Source organism: Colias croceus, chromosome 19 (genome assembly GCF_905220415.1).
Source record: "Colias croceus chromosome 19, ilColCroc2.1".
Taxonomy (NCBI): domain Eukaryota; kingdom Metazoa; phylum Arthropoda; class Insecta; order Lepidoptera; family Pieridae; genus Colias; species Colias croceus.
Genome location: NC_059555.1, coordinates 5,384,578 through 5,407,080, shown reverse-complemented (window position 1 = coordinate 5,407,080; position 22,503 = coordinate 5,384,578). Strand labels below are relative to the sequence as shown.

The 22,503-nt window shown below is 31.0% G+C and overlaps 3 protein-coding genes across 3 annotated transcripts; all 3 read right to left on the bottom strand.

Annotated features, from left to right (window-relative positions):
• Window positions 1–951: 951 nt before the first annotated feature.
• LOC123700528 (fatty acid-binding protein 2-like) lies at window positions 952–5,374 on the bottom strand. The gene is made up of 4 exons (XM_045647766.1): window positions 5,225–5,374; window positions 3,475–3,641; window positions 3,005–3,115; window positions 952–1,047 (listed from the first exon to the last, which is right to left on the bottom strand). Exons 1-4 carry the CDS (start codon window positions 5,292–5,294, stop codon window positions 991–993), a joined length of 405 nt encoding a protein of 134 aa, XP_045503722.1. The 5' UTR covers window positions 5,295–5,374; the 3' UTR covers window positions 952–990.
• A 10,709-nt stretch (window positions 5,375–16,083) lies between these two features.
• Window positions 16,084–17,416, bottom strand: LOC123700160 (fatty acid-binding protein 2-like). Its single transcript, XM_045647295.1, has 4 exons — window positions 17,280–17,416; window positions 16,952–17,118; window positions 16,581–16,688; window positions 16,084–16,305 (listed from the first exon to the last, which is right to left on the bottom strand). The coding sequence occupies exons 1-4, from the start codon at window positions 17,347–17,349 to the stop codon at window positions 16,249–16,251; spliced, it is 402 nt and encodes a 133-aa protein (XP_045503251.1). The 5' UTR covers window positions 17,350–17,416; the 3' UTR covers window positions 16,084–16,248.
• Window positions 17,417–19,347: 1,931 nt separating this feature from the next.
• Window positions 19,348–21,330, bottom strand: LOC123700161 (fatty acid-binding protein 2-like). The gene is made up of 4 exons (XM_045647296.1): window positions 21,063–21,330; window positions 20,622–20,788; window positions 20,151–20,258; window positions 19,348–19,555 (listed from the first exon to the last, which is right to left on the bottom strand). The coding sequence occupies exons 1-4, from the start codon at window positions 21,130–21,132 to the stop codon at window positions 19,502–19,504; spliced, it is 399 nt and encodes a 132-aa protein (XP_045503252.1). The 5' UTR covers window positions 21,133–21,330; the 3' UTR covers window positions 19,348–19,501.
• Window positions 21,331–22,503: the final 1,173 nt, after the last annotated feature.

Sequence of the window (22,503 nt, the reverse complement as noted above, 5' to 3'; positions counted from 1 at the left end):
TGTTGGTCTTACCGTGATGATATTATATATCATATAGGTCTATAGCCTTCCTACTTAGATGGGCTATCTAAGTTCTAACACTGAAAGAACTTTTCAAATCGGACAAGTAGTTCCTGAGATTAACGCGTTCAAACAAACAAACAAACTCTTCAGCTTTATAATATTAGTATTTAGTACATCTGTACTTAAATAAAAATTGTACTAAATAATAAGTTACCTAGTGTCTAAAAATTGTATCTACTAAATAATATTAGTATAGATGTATCGTTATTATGAATTGTAAATTAAAAAAATAAAATAAGTAAAGGCTCAGCTTTCAAAAACATTTTCAGCGCAAGAGCAATTTTCCGTTATTATTAGGATAAATTGAGGATCGATCTGATCTATAATTTTAGTTAGAACTATTAATTAATCCAGCCTGATGATAGGCTATCATAAGTTTAATATCTAATGTAACTGATCATTCTGATAAAAAATCACTTAATTGCAGATTAGAATGTGACGTCGAACAAAAGCAATCCATACTAATTACTAATATTAAAAATGCGAAAGTAACTCTGTCTGTCTGTCTGTTTACTCAATCACGCCTAAACCACTGAACCAATTTGCATGAAATTTGGTATAGAGATATTTTGATAACCGAGAAAGGACATAGGCTACCTTTTATTGCGAAACGCGGCGAAGCCGGGTCGGACCACTTGTACAGAATAAATACCTATTATGAGCACAAAAACTAGTCATCATAACGTGAGATACTTATTTTGAAAAAGCGAAAAATTTATAAACACTCCGGGCACTTTAAATACTATAACCGTAATAAATAAAGTAAAAAGGTACCTTCTTACTTAATTAATTACTATCTTTCTAATTCGGGGGTAATCAAGGCAGAATCCTTATTTATTAGGAGATAAAAACACATTTTGATTTTACATAGAACTTTAATTTATAATAGAATCAAATAAATTCAACCAAATCTCCTTGTTTATTTATTTACTCGGCGACGAAATACCGCTTGACGGTGCCGGGCCAGGAAGTGGTCGTCATTGTCTGTAAAATATTAATGGTTAATAATAAATATATACTTATAGATATACTAGCTTCCGCCCGCGACTCCGACCGCGCGTATGTCGGTCTTCGCGTGGATGGTTTATTTCTCCATTTTGAGTAACTCTGACAATTACCTCTTATAAATATCTATTGGACCCAAATACGGCTAGTAGATAGGGAGGCGAAGAGGGGAATTTTCTGTAATACTCGAGCGTGGCAGTTTAAGATATGAGAGATACCTTAGACCTAATAGAACAACCTTGTTAACTATTTAGCTCTATATGTAGTGACGCGCGCCTAGGATAGACGATCAGATTAGTAAAAAAAAATCGATAGTCTGAAATACTCGAGCGCGTCAGATTAAGATATTGGGGGTTGATTTTAGTGTTTAACTAATCTGACCATAAGTCCTTGACGCCGCCGAGTTATAGGGTCGCGAACTTGTAAAAAAAAAACGTTAATCCGGCATTCTCGAGCGCGATTGTTTTTATTTTTATTTTGAAGAATATAATCTAAAACTTATTAAAAATACAAAATCTGCCGGTTTCCGCATGACCGGAAGTCTGGAGGAGCCATTTCATCTTCCGAAAAACGCGTTGCAGCATATAAGTCGCAAACTTTACTTTTTACAAAAAAAAAGTTTAAATAAACAAAAAAGGTAATTTTATTTTACAAAAAAGGTCTCTTTTCATTTTTGTCCAAAGTTAAAACTTTTTTTACTTGAAGCATCGTAAAAACTCAAACTTCCGGTTTTTTGTGTATATCTCGAAAACTGAGGGAGTTAAGAAAAATTGATATGAAATAACGATGATTAAAAAAAAGAAACCCACAAACCTTTTTCGGTCAGATTAAGAGAACCCACCAACATTTTTGTCAGATTAAGAAAATATGCTTTCAGGATACCGAGATAAACCTCCCCTATGAAAATCTGACGCGCTCGAGTATTTCAAAAGGACTCTTTTTTTCTGCATTTTCAAAAATTCATCATAACTTATCGTCATGTCGTAATCGTCAGTTTTTTTAAGGGGAGCTTCCTTGGGGCCTACTTAACACCCCTTCCGAAAATCTGACGCGCTCGAGTAAATTTTTTTTTTGTGCATTTTTGACGAATTTATATGCCTAGCCCCACCACGCAAACCGGCAGATTAGTATACCGTTGTTATCAGAGGGACTTGGGGCATACGTAGTATGAATAACTGACGCGCTCGAGAATGCCCAAGTAACTGTTTTTTTTTTACATTTTTGAAAATCCGTACACGCCAAACCCACCGCTAAAATGGTTTTTACCATAGAAGCTTTTCTTTTCGAAATTATTTTCTCTTTCGATTTTGATAAGTCTCGACGACGCCGTTGAATTGCGCCATTTAGCTACCTCGCCTCCCTATCTATAGGCCTATAATAATACGCAACGTGTGTTCGCGGTTCTACAGAACAACGTCTATGGATAAAACTGAAAAATTTAGATTAATTTTTTTCTACGTATTTTTCCAGGATAAAAAGCATCCTATTTTACGCCCAGGATAATAAAGTATACCAATATTATACCAAGTTTCATCGAAATCGAACCGTTAGTTTTCACGTGATGCCTTCACATACAGACAGACAGACAGACAAAAATATTTTTAATCACATATTTAGGTTTGGTATCGATTCAGTAACACCCCCTGGTATTTATTTTTTCAATATTTTCAATGTACAGAATTGACCCTTCTACAGATTTATTATATGTATAGAATATAGATCATAGATTAACTACTAATCATCAAATGTGCATTTAGGCTATTAATAGTGAATGTAGAACAAATGAAAAGATTGGTACTATACAGTTTTTGTAATACTAGTAGATATGACTAGATTAACTAAATATGAATATTTTTTCTTTCTTAATCAATCCAGGTGAAAAAGGACCTGACCAAAGTCAAACTATGAGTCTTTAATAAGAATTGTGTAAACTTACCACATCGAGTTTATCGGGATAATATTCTCCTACTGATGTAACTACAATACCATCTTGGAATTTTTGGACTTGAGTGATCTTATTACCATCTACGGTAAAAGTAGTCTTAGACTAAAAAAAAAACGCAAATTAGTATAGGTAGGTGTAAATACTATAAAGCTTCTTCGCTTCAGCATTCGTACTAAAAAAAAGTGCAATATGTACTAAAAATAGTGCAATATTACCGTTAATAGGTGTTTGTGATTTTTAATTGAATCTATATTAATATTGTATCTAAATTATAAAATTTGTATGCCAATTGTTTGGTGGTTTTGTGGACTATATGAAATGTGCATCAAACTAACATTTTTTTAACAAATGTTTAAAAGCAAATAAATGATTAAAAAATGTTTTTTGCTGTTTTTTTTTTTTTGCAAAAAATATTCCATGTGTACTATTGATGATTGATTGATAATACTGATAATACTCACAATTCCCTTTGGACCAACAGACTCCTCAAACTCGACGCCGCTCTTAAAATGCAAAACTTTAGCCCTGTCATTAAATTGTAATGTAAAGACGTATTCATCTCCATTTTTTTCAATTTTTTGTTTGGTTTTGCTTTTAACAACCATATCGACTAACTCATCTGGTATTTCTGAAACACAAAGCATAAATGCATAAATATTAAAAAGACCGACTTACAGAATATTTTAAACATGAAACTTAAATAGCAGTTTGCCTAAAATATTGATCAGTTTCAATGATTTTTTTTTTGTTGGTTAGGTTGTAGAATCTACATATATAAAACTCAAAGGTGACTGATATAGTGATCTATCAACGCAAAGCCCAAACCGCTGGACGTATCGGGCTGAAATTTGGCATGCAGGTAGATGTCATAACGTAGGCGTCCCCTAATAGATAGGGAGGCGAAGAGGGGAATTTTCTGTAATACTCGAGCGTGGCAGTTTAAGATATGAGAGATACCTTAGACCTAATAGAACAACCTTTTTAACTATTTAGCTCTATATGTAGTGACGCGCGCCTAGGATAGACGATCAGATTAGTAAAAAAAAATCGATAGTCTGAAATACTCGAGCGCGTCAGATTAAGATATTGGGGGTTGATTTTAGAGTTTTAAGACTAAATTTAACTAATCTGACCATTAGTCCTTGACGCCGCCGAGTTATAGGGTCGCGAACTTGTAAAAAAAAAACGTTAAGCCGGCATTCTCGAGCGCGATTGTTTTTATTTTTATTTTGAAGAATATAATCTAAAACTTACTAAAAATACAAAATCTGCCGGTTTCCGCATGACCGGAAGTCTGGAGGAGCCATTTCGTCTTCCGAAAAACGCGTTGCAGCATATAAGTCGCGAATTTTACTTTTTCAAAAAAAAAATTTAAATAAACAAAAAAGGTAATTTTATTTTACAAAAAAAGGTCTCTTTTCATTTTTGTCGAAAGTTAAAACTGTTTTTACTTGAAGCATTATAAAAACTCAAACTCCCGGTTTTTTGAGTATATCTCGAAAACTGAGGGTGTCAAGAAAGATTGATATGAAATAACGATGATTAAAAAAAAGAAACCCACAAACCTTTTTCGGTCAGATTAAGAGAACCCACCAACATTTTTGTCAGATTAAGAAAATATGCTTTCAGGATACCGAGATAAACCTCCCCTATGAAAATCTGACGCGCTCGAGTATTTCAAAAGGACTTTATTTTTCTGCATTTTCAAAAATTCATCGTAACTTATCGTCACGCCGTAATCGTCAGTTTTTTTAAGGGGAGCTTCCTTGGGGCCTACTTAACACCCCTTCCGAAAATCTGACGCGCTCGAGTAAATTTTTTTTTTGTGCATTTTTGACGAATTTATATGCCTAGCCCCACCACGCAAACCGGCAGATTAGTATACCGTTGTTATCAGAGGCACTTGGGGCATACGTAGTATGAATATCTGACGCGCTCGAGAATGCCCAAGTAACTGTTTTTTTTTACATTTTTGAAAATCCGTATACGCCAAACCCACCGCTAAAATGGTTTTTACCATAGAAGCTTTTCTTTTCGAAATTATTTTTTCTTTCGATTTTGATAAGTCTCGACGACGCCGTTGAATTACGCCATTTAGCTACCTCGCCTCCCTATCTATAAGAAAGGATTTCCCGAAATTCTTGCGGGAACGGGGAAAAACGGGGATGCACGTACAAAGTCGTGGGTGGAAGCTAGTTAATTAATACTCACTTAGACTTCTTACCAATGCTTCATAATTTTCCGATTTTTCTTCAACATAGGTTTTGCCAAAGTACGCCATTTTCGTATATATTTATTTTACAAGAAAGTCTTGAGAAAAATTAAAAGTTAATTTCACAGTCTAATTTCTTCGAATGCACATTTAATAACATTGAGCGTTAATATAATAAATGCCACTATCGTAATCTCATGTATTATCACGTCTCAACTCAAGATTACGAACTTAAGGAAAAGATCATTCTTAATTATCTTTTCCTTAAGTAAATATTGTTTTTTTTTTTAATATATCATTTATTTAACTAATAAATGATCTATCTTTTTATAATACTACTATTATTTTTTTTATTTCGGGGATGCGTACCGAAACTTCAGGACTTCCCAAAAAACTGTCAGAGCTTTCAAGCTCTTATAGTGGTTTTTAACTTTTAAAGTTCAATTAATCAGCTATAATTTCTTATACCTGGTAAAATTGTTAGTTTCAGTGTGGAGAAATGGCAATTTACGTGTATCTCAAAATATCTATACAAAATAATAAATAACAAAAGCTTAGGTTTTGTGTGTGTTTATGTTTTTAATGGATAAACTCAAAAACTACGTATAGATTTCATGGGTAGAAAGCTATTTTGAGAGCCAAAAGGTCGTTATTGATAAATGTTTGTATTTTTAATATCATACGTAAGAATTGCTGAGCCAAAATGTATATTTTAATGGAAATTAGAAGCCCATATCTAAAACATTAATTATAATCATAATTTTAAAGCCCGCTTAATGTTGAATGGAATTTGACGATCAAGTTGCAAAACTTTAAAAGTCTTCTTTTACAAATTATATTTACTAGCTTACCGCTCTCGGCTTCGCCCGCTTTCGCTAAAACCTATCTCTCAAGTTGGATCGAACTGCACATGGTGTGCGAATTTTATTATAATCGGTTAAGGAGTCCATTGAGGACAAACATTGTGACACGAAATTTATATATATTAAGATCCTGCTTTTATTTTTAATTTAATTTTTACTAGTCTTTTTGTTCTTAAGTCAATATACTTAAAAAACAAAGAACCTTAGACAAAGAACAGAATAAATTGTTAACACAAGACAAAGAAACGGAGGGTCTCAAATCTCAAAATAGTAATATATTATATATTCTGTAGAAAAATATTAAATAAAAATTGTTTATGATTTTTTTCTTTATCAATAGGGTGATAAATCATTATGAGTAATAAAATAAAATGACTAATCGTTTGGTAAAATAGATAAAGAAGCATATTAAAATACACTTAGCATGTCAATCATATTTTATTGTGTAAATTAATCATCAGAGTGAATGTTGTATTGGGGCATTTCACACGAAGCGGGAACAGAAAAAAATATATTTTATTATTTACATTTTAGGGTGTTATGTGCACACATCCTCGGTGCTTATACGAATTATTTTTCCGTTTAAGGGAGCTCTTCCATTAATAATTTACGAGGATGTGTAGCGAAGGATCTTTTTTTAAAGAACCAATAGTATCGCTTCATTTCCCTCGCCTCGTTCCCAAGCCAGAGATATGTGCGAGGAATGTGTGCCAGGACTGCGTGCGAGGTATGTATATTATTTCTATAATTTTGAGCAATAGAAGAAATTTCACAGCTTCGCAGCTCATCCTCGCACCACAAATCCTAGCACAGCTTTAATGGAAACCCCAACACATTTTTACAGCACAGCTAGGCATTTGCACGACAAATTTCCCTCGCACATGATTGGTGGGAAAGCACCCTGAAGCCAAGTTTTCAAAATACGGGTTTTTGTAGGTTTCTGTAAACGCGAGGTATGCAAGAACTTGACAAGAACAGTATTTTTAAATAATTAGATGAATCAATAATTACACTAATAAAATAACCTTTTTAATTTTTATTGTCATACTAGCTTTCCGCCCGCGGCTTCGTCCGCGTTTTCAAAGAAAAACCCGTTCCCGTAGGATTTCCGAGATAAAACCTATCCTATGTCCTTTCTTGGGTATCAAAATATCTCTATACCAAATTTCATGCAAATTGGTTCAGTAGTTAAGGCGTGATTGAGTAACAGACAGACAGACTGAGTTACTTTCGCATTTATAATATTAGTATAGATTTCGAATTTAGAATTAAAACAACGCAACGGATTTTAATGAGATTTTTTAAATAGATAGAGTGGTTCTCGTGGAAGGTTTTAGTACCTACCTATATTATTTATTATCTACTACCTACACTAAAATTTGGCATGAAGTTGTATCACAACATATTTTTTTTTATTTGTTGATCTTCGTAAAAATTGAAAAAGAAAATATTTTCAATGCAAAAATATTTCGTATATATATCGAGGCCATGTGTAGGTATTTACATACTAAAATATAACTGAAATCGCAGGCCTGGCGTGAAATGTCCCATTTGCAATTTTTTTATTTTTTTTTTATTTTGATTATCTATACATATAATAAATCTGTAGAAGGGTCAATTCTGTACATTGAAAATATTGAAAAAATAAATACCAGGGGGTGTTACTGGATCGATACCAAACCCAAATATGTGATTAAAAAAATTTTTGTCTGTCTGTCTGTCTGTCTGTCTGTCTGTCTGTCTGTCTGTCTGTCTGTCTGTCTGTATGTGAAGGCATCACGTGAAAACTAACGGTTCGATTTCGATGAAACTTGGTATAATTATACCTTATTATCCTGGGCGTAAAATAGGATACTTTTTATCCTGGAAAAATACGTAGATAAAAATTAATCTTAATTTTTCAGTTTTATCCATAGACGTTGTTCTGTAGAACCGCGAACACACGTTGCGTACTATTATAGGCCTAGCCGTATTTGGGTCCAATATATATTTATAAGATGTCATTGTCAGAGTTACTCAAAATGGAGAAATAAACCATTCACGCGAAGACCGACATCGGCGCGGACGGAGTCGCGGGCGGAAGCTAGTTTACAATAAAGTGACAGACATTATCAGAAATTATTTTATCATTAATAAAACACAGAAAATAAGCTTTTATATATAAAATTTTAATTATTAATAGAATCTAACACAAAGTTTAAAATTTGAGCATGTTGTGAAATTAATTTATTCGGCGACGTAAAATCTCTTGGCGGTGCCGGACCAGAAGTTGGTGGTGATTGTCTGTAAAATAAAAATGGTTGATTAATACCCATGGCCTAATACTTATTTATCAATTTAACTAATTAAAAAAAAAACTAAAATGTGATGAAAACAAATGTTATTTTAAGGTATTGTCAAAACAGTATATCTGTGTAGGTATTCAAAAATAATCTGAAAATGAGGGCCTTTAGAAATGCAGATGAAATACATATAAAGATACAATATTAATATACTTTATCCATAGCAAAAATATTAATAAAGTTAATAATAGATAAATCATATTATGGAGAGTTTTAACGGTGAATATCCTTAGTAATAAAAAGGAATCAATTACATCAATTATTTTCAAGTGCCCACTTCGTAATGTCACTGAAATTTGAGAAAAAAAGAATTTAATAGCCCTCCTTTTATAAAAATTGTGAATACTCACCACTTCAATTTTGTCAGGATAATATTCTCTTACTAATGTAATGGTGTTACCATCTGGATACTTTTGCATTTGTGTGACTTTGTCTCCTTCTACAGTAAAAGTTGTTTTATGCTGAAAAAAATCATCCTCAAATCAGAACTCAGAAATTAAGTCTAATAGAGTCGGTTATATTAGGTAAAGGTGAAGCTAATAAAAGCGTGTTAAAAGGTAAGTTCTTTTCACTTATGCGTTAATAAAAGTATGCATAATGCACTATTATATATTATACAACTAGCTGTTGCCCGCAGCTTCGCTTGCGTGGAAAAGATACATTTTCATGGTATAAGTTTTCATCCCCTATTTTACCCCTTTAGGGGATGAGTTTTCTAAAATCCTTTCTTAGGGGACGCCTACGTTATGACATCTACCTGCATGCCAAATTTCAGCCCGATACGTCCAGTGGTTTGGGCTGTGCGTTGATAGATCACTATATCAGTCACCTTTGAGTTTTAAATATATAGATATATAGATAACATATTTGCATAAATCTTGAATTCAAATCATAAAATATCAATGTAATTACACTTTATTGCTTAATCCAACAACATAAGCAAGCCAACTTTAGCAAGCTAAAGTTGGCTAAGTCGGCTAAGGTACCTATGAGATACAAAAAAGGAATGTACACAGTACGAAATTATACAGCATAAAAAGCCTATAAAATACTGTAACATAATATATTTTTCTTCTACAGCTGACTCACAATTACTGAAAAAATTATTAGCACTTGTCAGAGATGTCTAATTGTTAAAAGGGCTCTAGTCACTTTTTTAGCACATTTTTTTTCGACCTTATCGCTTCGTAACGTCTATTTGCTTATAGTACGGCACTTGTCCGTGCTTGCACCATACAATTACAGGGCTGTGAATATACGGTTGAATACTAAAAGGCCACGTCTTGTCAAAGAACATGTACCCTATTAACAACTATTTCCCAACGTAGTTTATCAATGAAAAATTGTCAATCCATTCAGCAATCATGAAGTTCACAAATAAAAGACAAATTTGTTGTTTTTAGGATTGTTTTTCAAAATTTTATTACAAAACAAAATTATCTAAGACTGCTGCGCGGGGTAAAAGAGAAGATCTCAAAATACTACGAGTTTCAATTTGATGCAAAACATCCTCAAAGTGTTGTTGCAAAAGAATTCATTGATGGCGTTAATTCTTTCACTTTTGATTTTAGAAAATCTAATCAAACTGATTTTGATCTACCTTTACAGAAAATGTATAAAGAAAATAGGTGATTTAAAAAAGTTGGCAGAATATATTCCTGCAGAACATAAACCTTTCTGGGGCATAACTAAGTTGTTTTTTTTTATCTCCTGGAAAATTTTACTTGAAAAAAACATGGTGACATGTGTCCTTTTAGTAATGAGACATTTCTATGTATTTGATTTCAAAAACGTTATCATTTAAACCTAATTGATTGTTATTACTTCATATATATAATCTTAGTATATAATCGATGTACTTTAATATTTTATTAATACTCACTATACCCTTTGGCCCAACTGCTTCATCAAATTCGACGCCATTTTTAAATTTAGAGACCACAGTCTTTTCATTAGAAACTGATGTAAGAATGTACTCGTCACCATTTTTTTCTAATGCTTGTTTCGTTTTGGCTTTCATAATCAAGTCAGCTAAGTCATCTGGGATTTCTGAAAATCATAAGTAAATATAAAAATACAAATGATGATTGACATATATCGAGTTCACCAACGCGAACGGTCCTTTTATAAATAGTTTTATAATGTATGTTGATCTTTAAACCAGGAACTGCTTTTAAAAAGTTGCAGAATACTTAATATTTAGAAGCTAGTTTAGCTACTTCCTACTCCCTATTATTTTACATTTAGCACAAAATCGTAAGCAGTCAATTTTTAAATTAAGAGGAAAATATGCAATCAGTTCTTAGCTTTATCTTTTAAGTAAATAAATTAATAGAATAATGTTAAGTATATCAAGTCTTTTCAAAAACATCTTGCTAATGCAGTTCGAACACGTCAGAAAATTAATGTTATAGCCTATAACACTAGTTGACTTTTTTCCACTTCGCTGAGCGCCAAAACAAATCGTTTTGGTATTATTTATTTTATTTTATTGACATTATTTAAACCTATTATGATACATATGAATAATAATAATTAATCATAATTAAATGAAGCTGCGAATATAGAGGAATGAATTCAGCAATGTTTCAGAAATTATCCTCTGGTAATTTTGGCTAGATACATGGTTGATCTTGAACTTAAAAACAAGCAGACAAAAAATAATTTAAATAAATTAAATTTTTCAGATGTACTTAAAAAACTTACTTAGACTTTTGATGAACTCATCAAAATTTTCTGTTCTGTCCAGAACATAGGATTTGCCAACGAACGCCATTGCTATGTTTAATCAATAGATATTACTAGAAATTAGAAGATATACTAACTCCACTCTCTTATACTATTATAAATGCACATTCAGTAACTTATGGTGTATATATTTAAAACTATTATCTTTTTATCGATTTTAGACTCAAGATAACTTCCGTAATCGAAGTATAATGACAAACAGATCCAAAATCATAGGTAATCTCTGCATTGATATGATTCTAAGGGCTGTTAATATGTTTAACGATAGCCGATAACTATCAAAATTGGACTTCCCAAATTGTAGAGTGTTATGTTTTCAGGCTTTACTCGTATGATTGTATATTATTATTTATTAAACCAAATAAAGATGATTTTATTTAATATTTATTTAGGTATGTACATTATGTAGATTTTTCAGTCCTAAGTATCGAAATGACTAAGGGAGATAAAATTGCAGTCCAAGAAAATTAAATGAAAATTTTAATGAAAATGTTTTCATTACAAAGGAACTAATACATTAGCAACGAGAACAATTAATGTTTTAAATTTTAATAGATGTAATAATCGATTTGGGATAGTATTTTGTATCAAATGAAATCGAATCTAATTTAGTAGGTTAGGAATTTATTTGTTTTTGATAAATATTTCAAATAATGTTAAAACAATAATAAATTAATTATGGGAATTAAAAATTCATTTATGGGTCAAGGTATACGCTTTTACAAAATATTAAAGAGTTCAGTAGTTCTAAATTTAAAACTTATATAAAAAATGTACTAACTCAGAGAGCCTATTACAGTATTAAGGAATATATGGACGATAAAAACCCATGGAGGGTTGTCGCTTAAAAACCACAGGACAGTTCTTTGGCATATTATGATTATAATGTACATATAACACATATAATGTATTTTGTAAAATTAAATTGTAAAACTGACATGATTAAAAAGAGCAACTATGGAGTTTCTTGCCGATTCTTCTCCGTAGATACTGCTTTCCGAATCGGTGGGAAATGTTAAAATATGTAATGACGTTTCAAAAGTGCTTCTAAAAGAAGTCTAATTGAATAAATAAATGTTTGAGTTTGAGTTTGAGTTTGAACAATCCCAAACCCACATAGATGGATAGATAGATTACCTACCACAGAATTAGTAAATGCGGTTTTTAAAGGGCATATTCATCGGTGACAAGAAAACACAAAAGTTCATCAATCAATTCAATCAGTAACAAAATATAAATAAAATTTTATTCAGCTACGTAGATCTGCTTACAGCTGCCGGACCAGAAGTTTGTTGTGATAGACTGTAAAGAACAAAAAAAAAAAAAACCATAAAAATATTAATCATAATCAGAATCATATCTTAATCACTTTCACGCGTGATGATCCGTATTTTTTTTAAGTGAAACTTCTTTATCGGGGGTGGAAAAAAATTTAGTGTAACATTTTTCCGTTACGCGCCATCTTTTTCTTATCCCTACCACGCGTGATTCGACGTATTTCTGTAAAGTTTCATATAGTACATTTTTTTTTTTAATTAAGGTCGTAAAGAAGTTTCACTTCTTACGTGTGTACACTAGTACACGCACACATTTTTTCTATATCATTATTGTGTAACATTAATTAAACTTACCATTGCAAATTGTTCCGGTGTGAATTCTCTTACATAGGTGATGATGTTGCCGTCAGCGAATTTTTGTACCTACGTGAGCAACCTTATTACCTTCTACCGTGAATGTGCTTTTGACCTGTAATAATGAAATTGGTTGGGTCTTATTTGGATTCTTTTAGTTTTTATTGTTCAGTGAGATGTGTCTGATGTGTAACTTATTTGTATATTTTATTGATCTGCAAGAATCTGTACGGATTTACAGATCGACTAATATTTTAAGATTATTCTCGTGCGTAAATTTTGTTGCAAATTATTTATGAAGAGATCGAGATCTTTATAAAAGCTGGATGAAAGACAAATCGTATAACATCATGGAAGATTCCATATTTAAATATATAACCTACTAGCGGTCCGCCTCGGCTTTGCCCGTGGTACATATTTCGCAATAAAAAGTAGCCTAGGTATGTCCTTTCTCGGGTATCAAAATATCTCCATACCAAATTTCATGCAAATTGGTTCAGTAGTTTTGGCGTGATTGAGTAACAAACAGACAGACACTTTCGCATTTATAATATTAGTATGGATTTGGATATTGTGTGGATTGACCAATAATTTTGGTCTTAATTGTTCGTCAAACTCGACTCCGCGACTGGAGTATATTAGCGTGAGAACGTATTCATCTCCAACTTTATCCAGTTTTTATGAATCCTTCCTGTTCAAGAAGCCCTGTGCTTTGTCTTCTGGTAATTCTTGAAATATTATGAAAATTTAGATGGCGTTTATAATGGAAAAACAACTTACATCATCATCAGCCTATACAGGGTGACTGGTAAGACGTCAGACGAATTTTGACAGAAGCTTCTTCTCATGAAACTGAACAACTTTTGTTCTAAAACTTTGCTACGAATTCGTAGAAAAAAAATTGGACTTTGTATGGAAATCTGTCAGCTGATTAGCGAAGTTTCCTTACAAAGTCCATTTTTTTTACGAATTCAGCAAAGTTGTAGAACAAAAGTTGTTCAGTTTCATGAGTAGAAGCTCCTGTCTAAATTTGTCTAACGTCTTACCTTTCACCTGGTATATGTTGCCACTGCTGGGGCATGGAACAAGGGCGTCTTATGATGGTTCAGACTATAATCCACCACGCTTGCCAAGTAGAGTTAGAGGAGAGGTACACATTTTTTTCAGACAAAATAAAAAAAATTCACGTTTGCTTTTGCAATTAATTAGTACTTACTAATATAAATTATAATTATTATAATAATATCACCTTTACCTTATAATTATTAAAAATACCTTGGGATTGGATAGTAAACTATATTTTCTTACTGTTAACATTTATTTTAGATATAAACTCCAAGTAAATCTTTTAAAAAATGTAATAATCCATAAAAAAGGCATAAATTTTTGAATAAAAATGAATCGAGTGAAAATGTTACAATTACGTAACTGTCTTGTACATGGCAAGAAAAAAAACAATAAATGATATATATAAGTTTGATTGTAGGTATGTGTGACTGTTTCAGAACATTAAAGGAAATTCACATAAAATTTGGGGAGCCTCCCCTTAAGTTGTAGGTGTGTAGCGACTAGCGAGGAATGTGTTTGTAAAGAACTAATATCGCTGGTATCGCTTCAAACGCTAAACGCTTCAAAATTCAAACTAAATGAAGCGGTATTATTGGTTATTTACAAACCCATTCCTCGCTACACATCCTCGCATATTATTGCTAAAAAAGCACCCTAAAGGAACATTGTGATAACGAGCTTATTGTGAACATCTGCTTGTATTTAAATAAGTAGATAAAAATAAGTCTTCTCTCAATAATTATAGATTCATTTGGTAATATAACCTATTATCAACTACGCTTGGCTTACTATTATTACTTGTATAGTATTATATTATCTATGCTATTATTGTATTAAGAAGTCAATGTAATTTATCGATGCCATGCCTTTCATGTTACTCCAATCTTTGTAATAAATGATGCCCATAAACTATCTATGTTACCTAACAGATATTACATATCACTACAGCATCAAAATACATTTTCTTAGTTCTTCTGTCTCAAAAAATCTCATACTTCATTAACTACATATCCAAAATATATAGTATTATTGTCCCTGTCGGGGTTTTGCTAACCAAGAAAATGTACAATATAGTGTAACGCAGTGTGCAACTTGCAAGATAACCCCGGATGCGTCCGACGTCGGTATACCTACGCCGAGTGCAATAAATATTATGTATATGTGCCTCATAAGTAAGCCTTTCAGTTAGTAAACCTAAACCTATTTTCATTTTATATGATTCATGTTAACAGAAAATGTCTATTAACAGAAACGAACATTTAAGAAATAAAACACGACTACTTTTTTTCCCAGAACAGGAATCTTAAAATAGAACACTAAGTACTTATCTAAATTGCACAATGAGTCACAAATTAAATTACTGGGAAAATTGCCTTAGTGTATGGTATTAATTTAATCACTCATAATTTATTATATTAATGCCAAAGTATCCAGATTAAAAATTGATAACGTTGAGAAACTTATAATTTTTAGAAAACAACAATAAGTAGGTAGGTAATATGTTCTCGTATATGCATGATTTTGATGGACCTATTCCTAGTTTATTTATTACTAGGCTAGCTAAGCTAAGGCTAACTGTGTATTTTGGGTATGATGTTTATGTATGTTATAGCAAATGCTGAGTTACTCAATTTTTGACAGGATATTTCATTTTTTTATCTTTCACTTTTTTGTTTTTATCAAAACACATTGTTATCCGATAATGTATTAATAGTAAACAAATAATTCCATCATTATGTAAGTACATTATCAAGTAATACAATATTTCATTTCGCTCTTTAAAGTTTATAGACACCAATAAATTAAATTTTGATAAGAAAAAGTGAGGTGCTGTACTCGTATAATTATTATCTACCTAACTTTAGTGCAGTTTTATGAAGTTATTGATAAGGTTTTTTTATCATTATTTAACGAGAATGCATTGAGAATTACTCGGCACACCTACAAGATCGTCAATTTCTTCTATATAATATATAGGTTGTTAAGATATCGAATGATTTAGTTATTTTATCGTATTATAGGTGTCCGTTCATAAAACACGTGGCACTTTTCATTTTTTACATGTCGTATCTATATTAATCATTAGGTACTGAAAGTAATATTTTTTATAGGATTTCATTTTGAGGTACGTACAGTCTATTCTATATATTATTAAAATTTGCAAAATGAAAAGTAGTTAAGTTTATAAAAAAAGACTTAATTAATAAAAAAAAGTCTTATTTTGGAAACATGTTTTAATTTGTTTTAGTAAATAAATATTAATTAAGTTTGTTTTCTTCTTCTTTGAGATTGGATCCAAATAACACGATGTACAAAATTCAATGAATTATTTTAATTATGTAATCACTTGAATAAATTAAATAACTGTATTTTACTTAGCGACGTAATATCTCTTCGCGGTGCCGTCCCAGAAACTGGAGGTCAATGTCTGTAAAAAAGAGAAGAAGTTTTGAAAAGTTTTTTTTTTTCTTATTTTCCCGTTAAAAATTTGTGCATAAAAATGTATCAAATGCAGACGTCGTAGAGTTTGGAATACAACAACATAAAATGAATATGTACTTAGTAGTTAATTCTTTTAGCCACTGCTTGTTGGGAATAAAAAAGTGTTCTGGATTTGAGTAATAATTACTGTTATAAGAGGAAAATATTCATTTTAACTGAAAGATGGCTTAATTATTTATTGTATTCTTTATAAATACTTACGACTACAAGTTGTTCAGGCGTGTATTCCCTGACGATTGTAATGGTATTGTCACCAATCTTTTGGACTTGGGTGAATTTATTACCATCTACAGTAATTGTGTTCTTGGTCTGAAACAATAATTACGTTACAATTCACAAAAAATATTATTTATTTATATAAACTAAAGCTTTTTGTTTTTCTAAATACGTTGATTTTAAACGGTGTAAGTACTCTAAAATAAGAGGAACAGTGAGGATAATATCTTTCATTATATGTTTAATAAAGACACACATAAATATGTAATAAATGTATGGAAGGACCTAGTATAATATTAGGAATTAAGCAATTATTTAAGTTCAATTATTTTTAATAAGATTACATGTGTACTTACGGTAACTTCCTGTGATAAAGTTTCATCAAATTCAACACCATTTTTGAATTTCATTTCAGTAGTTCCGTTTGCATTGTAGGTCGTGATAATATAAAAGTCTCCGTCTTTTTCAATTTTTTGGGAAGGTTTGGCGTTGATGAAGGCATCTGCTTTCTCTTGAGGTAGTTCTAAAGGAAACAAATTATTTGAATTTAAATTAGTAAATAAATATAGATCTAGCCAATTAATTTAAAATACAAAAATAACATACAGTTATTCAAAATAATTTTAATCACTACGTAAATATGTTTTTATTTTTTTACGTTAAAAAAATTGAAATAAAACTCACTCAAGCTAGCGACAAAGCTATCGAAGTTTTCGTTCTTATCGAAAGTGAAGAGCTTTCCGTAGAACGCCATTTTGAATTTTTAGAAGCAAAGAATTGATCGTAAAGGTACGAATGGATATAACTGAACAATAAGATATCAGCACGATCTTATATTAGCTACAACTCTATTATCGATCATTTACTGATAAAGGTGTCTTTGAGGATCATAAACCTTATCGACTAAAAGTCAAGTGCATTGGGAGGTTTCTTCAAATAATTATTATTATGTTATGTGTTCAATACAACAACACACATATTATTAAACTGTTGAGCTTGGAAACAGTTTTCTTCAAAATTACTTATTTTGTGCCAAAACTTCTTTATTTGAAGGAAATATTTTTAATTCATTGTAAGTACTTAATTATGCATTGCATTTATACGTAATATCAGTAGATTAACACTAAAAGGGTACCACACATAAAAATGTATCTACATTGCATGTTAATCATGTTATCATGTATTGGAATTTGTACTATTGGTCAAACTGCATCGCCATACCTACTGCAATTCGTAGGTAATCCATAATGAGTCATTTTAAATAATTAACATATGTACTTTCATTTTATGTAGGTATGTCGTTCCGTAGCCCTAGTCTTAATAAATAATTTAATAAGTAGTCAACTTTAATTATAATTTTATTGTCTGAAAATTTGAATATTAGATGTTATTGTAATTTCATAGAATAATTATATTATATAACTTTTAAATAAGCTTAAAAAATAAGAGACATACAATACAATTACATAAATGGGTCAATGACATTGATTAACAATAGTTTTTTTTTTCATAAATTTTCTTGACATTAACAATAATAGAGCGATCGATAACTTTTGTAAGACAAAAATATACCTATTATAATAGTGTGAAACCTTTTGCAAAAGGAAGAGATACAAAAAAAAATGATTTAAGGGTGATTTGAGTTTGGGAAGTAGAAAAGTGAAAACGAAAAAGGTAGGTATCTTGATTTCTGGCAAAACTACAAATCCTGTGAAAAAATATGAGCAGAAAAGTTGTAAGTAATCAAAAGATCAGCTACAACCGCTAAAACTGTTCTTCTGTGTTTCCACTATATCGCAAAATATCTTGATGTGCAAAATTGTCATCAGTAAGTTTATGGATGCTTATCTTTTACAAATATTTATTATAAAATACTATTTATTTAATATAATTTATACAACTTTAAATAACTGTAGTTCATTTTCTCAGACAATTTTGTTAAACTTTGCTAATTTTTTTATGAATGACACAAAGTATTAGCTGTCGACGTTATATCAATCATGCAATAATGATTGTAGTCAGAAAATTGTCACGTTCTTTATTGATTTCCAATAAGGCTCAAAAAATTCATACATTGAGAAAGTAATTCATCAAAAGATGAGCTTTTCTGTTCGAATTCAAATTCAAATGATACAAATGATTTATTGTTTATAATAAACTAGCTTTCCACCCGCAGCTTCGCCCGCGCAGTCAAAGAAAAACTCGCATAGTTCCCGTTCCCGTGGGATTTCCGGGATAAAACTTATCCTATTTGCCGGGGTAAAAAGTAGCCTATGTCCTTTCTCGGGTATCAAAATATCTCTATACCAAATTTCATGCAAATAGGTTCAGTATTTAAGGCGTGATTGAGTAACAAACAGACAGACACAGTTACTTTCGCATTTATAATATTATTACTAGATTTCCGCCCGCGGCTTCGCCCGCGTTTGCAAAGGAAAACCCGCATAGTTCCCGTTCCCGTGGGATTTCCGGGATAAAAACTATCCTATGTGTTAATCCAAGTTACCCTCTATATGTGTGCTAAATTTCATTGTAATCGGTTCAGTAGTTTTTACGTGAAAGAGTAACAAACATCACTACATCCATAAAAACTTTCGCATTTATAATATTAGTAGGATGAATTCCTTGCTAGAGCACAGAGTCAATTTTGATATTTATCTTGTAGACTTTTGCAAGCCCACACGGAAAGATACCATGTTATAAATTGTTACATACATACATAGAAGATAAAGTAAAACTTCAATTATAATCAAAATAGTTTTATTTCGAAAATGTGTATTAATTTCTATCCTAAATAAATAATTTGTATTTCTCTCGTTCTTGATTGAGATCTAATCCTGATTATACGATGTACAACATTTAATCTTATAAGTAACCACCTTAATAAACAAAATTAATTACATTTACTAGGCGACGTAGTACCTTTTCGCTGTACCGTCCCAGAAGTTAGATGTGACGGTCTGTAAATAAAAAATGAAGATTAAGTAACTTCCTATAAAAATGTTAAATTTTTAGTTTAAGATTCTACGTTTCTGCATAAAAATAGCAAAATGCACACTAATGAATGCTAGAGTTTATAACATTCACAAAATCTAAATAATGCACCTAATGCTATTCATAGAGTTTAACACATTTACAAGAGTTAATTTTTTACAAGCATTTTCCAATCCCGCATATTGTAATTAAAATCTATCTATAGAATCGATTTTGGTTGTAACCATATGACAATTAATAATATGTATATGGAAAAAAAATGAATTTGTCTCATTACTTTTTATGTAAAGCTGTACGTTCAGAAAATCTCAAACAATAAACTTTATACGAAACTTTTGTTCAATTTATCCTAAGCTATCCTTAGGTTTGTTCAAACTATCCTCAAATTGTGTAAAGTTAACTTACTACCTATAAAAATAGCATTTTTTTAAAGCGCTATCATGCTTCCAAGTTTATGTTGAAACTTAAATAGAGCTTTTCTCTTTTTATACGAGAAAAGTTTCTTCAAAAAATATGGCTTATTTATTAAACATATAACATATTATTTTTATAAATACTTACGACTACTAATTGTTCAGGCGAATATTCTCTGACGTATGTAACAGATTTGTCACCAAGGGACTGCACTTGTGTGAATTTGTTGCCGTCTACAGTTATTGTGTTCTTGGTCTGAAATCATAATAATTATTATGTTATAGAAGTTACTAAATCATTAAATCATTAATTAAGATTAAAGAGCAGTGTATATAATAACTTCAATATGTAAGAAATTACATGTAGTGTTGTGGTTTTTTGTTTGCTTGAACGTGTTAATCTCAGGAACTACTGTTCTGATTTAAAAATTCTTTCAGTAATTCTGATAGCCCATTGATTGAGAAAAGCTATAAGCTATCATATCATCACTCTAAAACCAATAGAAGTAGAGCAACGCGGGTAATATGGAGGGACAAATAACAATCACACGAACATTGGAATTAAAAAAAAATATGATGAATTAAACAATTTCTTTATATCATAATAATATGTACTCACGGTAATTTCAGGTGAAAACACTTCATCAAATTCAACACCATCCTTGAATTTGATTTCACTAGTTCCCGTTATGGAGTTGGTCGTAATGACGTAGTAGTCTCCATCTTTTTCAATCTTTTGGGAAGGCTTGGAGTTGATATAGGCATCTGTTTGCTCTTGAGGGAGGTCTAGAAAGAAATGGATTATTAGATTATGATAATATATCAATATTATTGGTTAGTATGTATTAGTAGTGCACATAGTATTTTTAAACTTTGTAAGCTCATTGTCTATAAATATATTTCTCACACATAATATTCAAACACTACTCTAATATGTTTCACTTAATGCTTATGTGATAGATTTTAAACAGATATATTTCGATGAACAGCAAATACAAAAAATATATAAAAATTAAACAAAAGCTTTTTTTTTTGTTATAAAAATTGAAACAACACTTACTCAAGCTTTTCATGAAGCCGTCGAAGTTTTCATTTTTTTCCAAAGTGTAGAGTTTTCCGTAGAACGCCATTTTGATTTATAGAAGCAAAGAATAGATCGTAAAGGTACGAATGGATATCACTGGACAATACGATAACTGCACCTTCTTATATTAGCTAGTCCATCGAACATTTGCTGATAAAGGTCTGTTTGAAGTTCAATAATCTTATCGACATCAAGACAAAAATAATTGGTGGAATGTTCTTTTCAAATTACTATCTAGTAATTGATTATTAATATTTTTTTTGGGTATTTATATCAAGTTTCTAAGAAATCTTACACCTAAACTGCTGACGGGAAAAAATTTTTAGCAAAATTCTAAAAATTTTCTGTTTACACTTTTAAATTCAACAAAAATCATAGCATTTAAACATCGATGTTTATTAATTAAATTATCTCACCCTACTTATTTGACCTTTCATTTCCCTTTTAATTTCACCTACATAATTAATTTCTCGATTGAAGTAAAAAAAATAACGTATATCAGCCTTTATTAATGTCACAAAGTCATTTGGTCAGTTAAAAGATAGACAACTTAAAAAATATCCATAACAACTGGATGGGACGTTCCTTTTACAAATCATCTCAATAATTAAAACTTTTTTTTAGGAAGATAGCTTTTATAAAAAAACGAATTGTTAAAAAATACAAATATAAACGCACCTTTAGGATAGATAAATAACAACAGGATATTTGGTTTATTACACTCAATTGTGTAAGTACTCTCCGTGTATAACAAAAGGACAGCTGACATAATAAATTGTACACAGGTATTGCAAGTCTTCTTGTCTAATGTTTGTAGAAATTTATTATATGTATACCGTTTATTACAAATTATATAACACCTACTCTATTATAATCGGGTTAGTAAACCGTTGCGCTGTTATAGCGTATGTGTATCTGTCGTGGCCATATCGTAGATTTGCTCATTTCATGAAATGATTGATCATTTCACAAAATGGTCGCATTTCATGAAACATGCTTTTTAAAAAAGAAACAATTATAATAACATATGATATATAAATATATTTATGTATTGGACTTTAGACGCATTTTTGCTTCAATATAAGATATCCGCATTTTCCAAAGTACTCGAACCTCTTCGTCGAAAATTATTTGCTATGACTTTCTTCATATTGTAATAAAACGAATTATGAAGTTTTTAACTGCGAATAATTAAATTTTCGCCAGCAACCGCCATCTTATCACATAAACACAGCGCTGGCAGCGCCTCTACCAATAATTAATGTAACTATTTTATGATATGGCCGAATAATTTTAATCATTTCATGAAAAAACTGCGCGTTTAGTTGGCCATATCGAGAAACGATTTCTTATCATTGATCTTCTCAAACCACATCATGATGTGGCCAATAGACATTCAACCATTTCATGAAATGCG